This window comes from Trachymyrmex cornetzi, unplaced genomic scaffold (genome assembly GCF_001594075.2).
Source record: "Trachymyrmex cornetzi isolate Tcor2-1 unplaced genomic scaffold, Tcor1.1 scaffold279, whole genome shotgun sequence".
NCBI classification, from domain to species: domain Eukaryota; kingdom Metazoa; phylum Arthropoda; class Insecta; order Hymenoptera; family Formicidae; genus Trachymyrmex; species Trachymyrmex cornetzi.
Window position 1 is genome coordinate 464304 of NW_017297471.1, and position 1436 is coordinate 465739.

The 1436-nt window shown below is 35.9% G+C and overlaps 1 protein-coding gene across 1 annotated transcript in view; it reads right to left on the reverse strand.

Moving 5' to 3' along the window:
• The window catches only part of LOC108762180 (nose resistant to fluoxetine protein 6), a 28996-nt gene that overhangs the window by 8612 nt on the left and 18948 nt on the right, over positions 1-1436 (reverse strand). Inside the window, exon 2 of the mRNA XM_018509080.1 lies at positions 520-675. Within this exon, the coding sequence (XP_018364582.1) occupies positions 520-675 (156 nt within the window). The remainder of the gene's footprint in view (positions 1-519; positions 676-1436) is intronic.

The following is a 1436-nucleotide window of genomic DNA, read 5'->3' on the forward strand; positions in this document are numbered from 1 at the left end:
TGTTTTCATGTTAGAATATGGCTTAACAAAATAATTACTTTATTTATGTGATAAAAATTAGTATTACCATAGTAAAAGTTAAGTCGGAATCATGTTGTAAGAGTCCATCGAAAATATAAGACATAGTAAAGTCTAATTTAAAATTGTATTAACCCTTATCGTACCATCTACAATTTGGTGCTTCATCCATACCATCAAGGGTCACTTCAAATCTCTTCGTTTTTTCTCACCTCTTCAAAATAATTTTAAAAATCTCTAAAAATTCACCAACATACTTTCAACTTTCTAGAATAAATATTAACTCTTTATTTTGGAAAATAATAAAATGTAGTATAATTTATAATTACCGAAAGACTCAAAGAAACTTGCACGAACAGGAATCGCTCAGTCACTAGTTACCCATATTAGTACGGTAAGGGTCAAAACTTAACATAAAATTTTCTCCGTGTAAAATTGACAGATCTTCTCCCTCCGGAAAAAATCCTGAATATGCCCATGCTCTATCAGTAGTCAACTTACTTTTGAGCGCCCATAGTGTGAACTTGGCGAGCTCCTCGTGGAAGATATCGGCGTGTCGTTTACATTCCGCGCTGACACCACCCGCGCCGGGATCGTAAGGAGGAAGGATTTGCAATAATCTGCGTGCCTCGAAATCGATTTTCTCGGGGAAGTCCTCTGAAAAAGCAAACCCTTTTAATGCGAGGAATCTTTTTAATGCCTTTCAATATCTGGGAATCTCGGATATTCGCGTATTAAGTAGTATTAAAGAAGTTTATCCTTGATTCGTATTAAGTCGTACGAAAGCGAAAAAAACTCGTAAAAAAAATCAAGAGGCCTTTCTTTCTCTTGGCCTCCCTCTTTCTCATGAATTAGTACATCGCCGAGGCATTCACGTAAATCGCTGGCTACGTGGCTTGTGTTCAAACAGAGAAACTTTATCAACGTAAAAGCCACGCTTGCCTGACATTGGCATGATAATGCGAGAGCGTTATTAAGATACATCCCGACGTGGCGTGCTGGTTCGCAAACGGTGACGCAATTTAGAATTAAACGGAAGTGAAATTTTCGAGAAAGGTCGATGTACGAGTCAGTTAGCATAATTCCAGTGGGTGTTGTACAGAAAATGCTAATGTATCTGAAATGTAACTCGATCTATCTCGCAATGTTTAAGAAGGCAATCTCTATAACGCAGATTAAATTAAATTTTCAATTCGAAGTTTTTCGTTTTCCTTTCCATCTCTTTCTCTCCTACACCGAAAAGAACACTAATGAGCTAATGAAATAATTCAATAAAATTGAATGAGACAATATGGGGCATTCTTTTACAAACCGAACACTTTTTTTTTCGACATTTTTAAATCGCTTCAAACTTTTTTTACCAATTGTAGGTATAAAATAAGCGAACACGTGTATCGGGATTTTTTTTTTTAATTTAT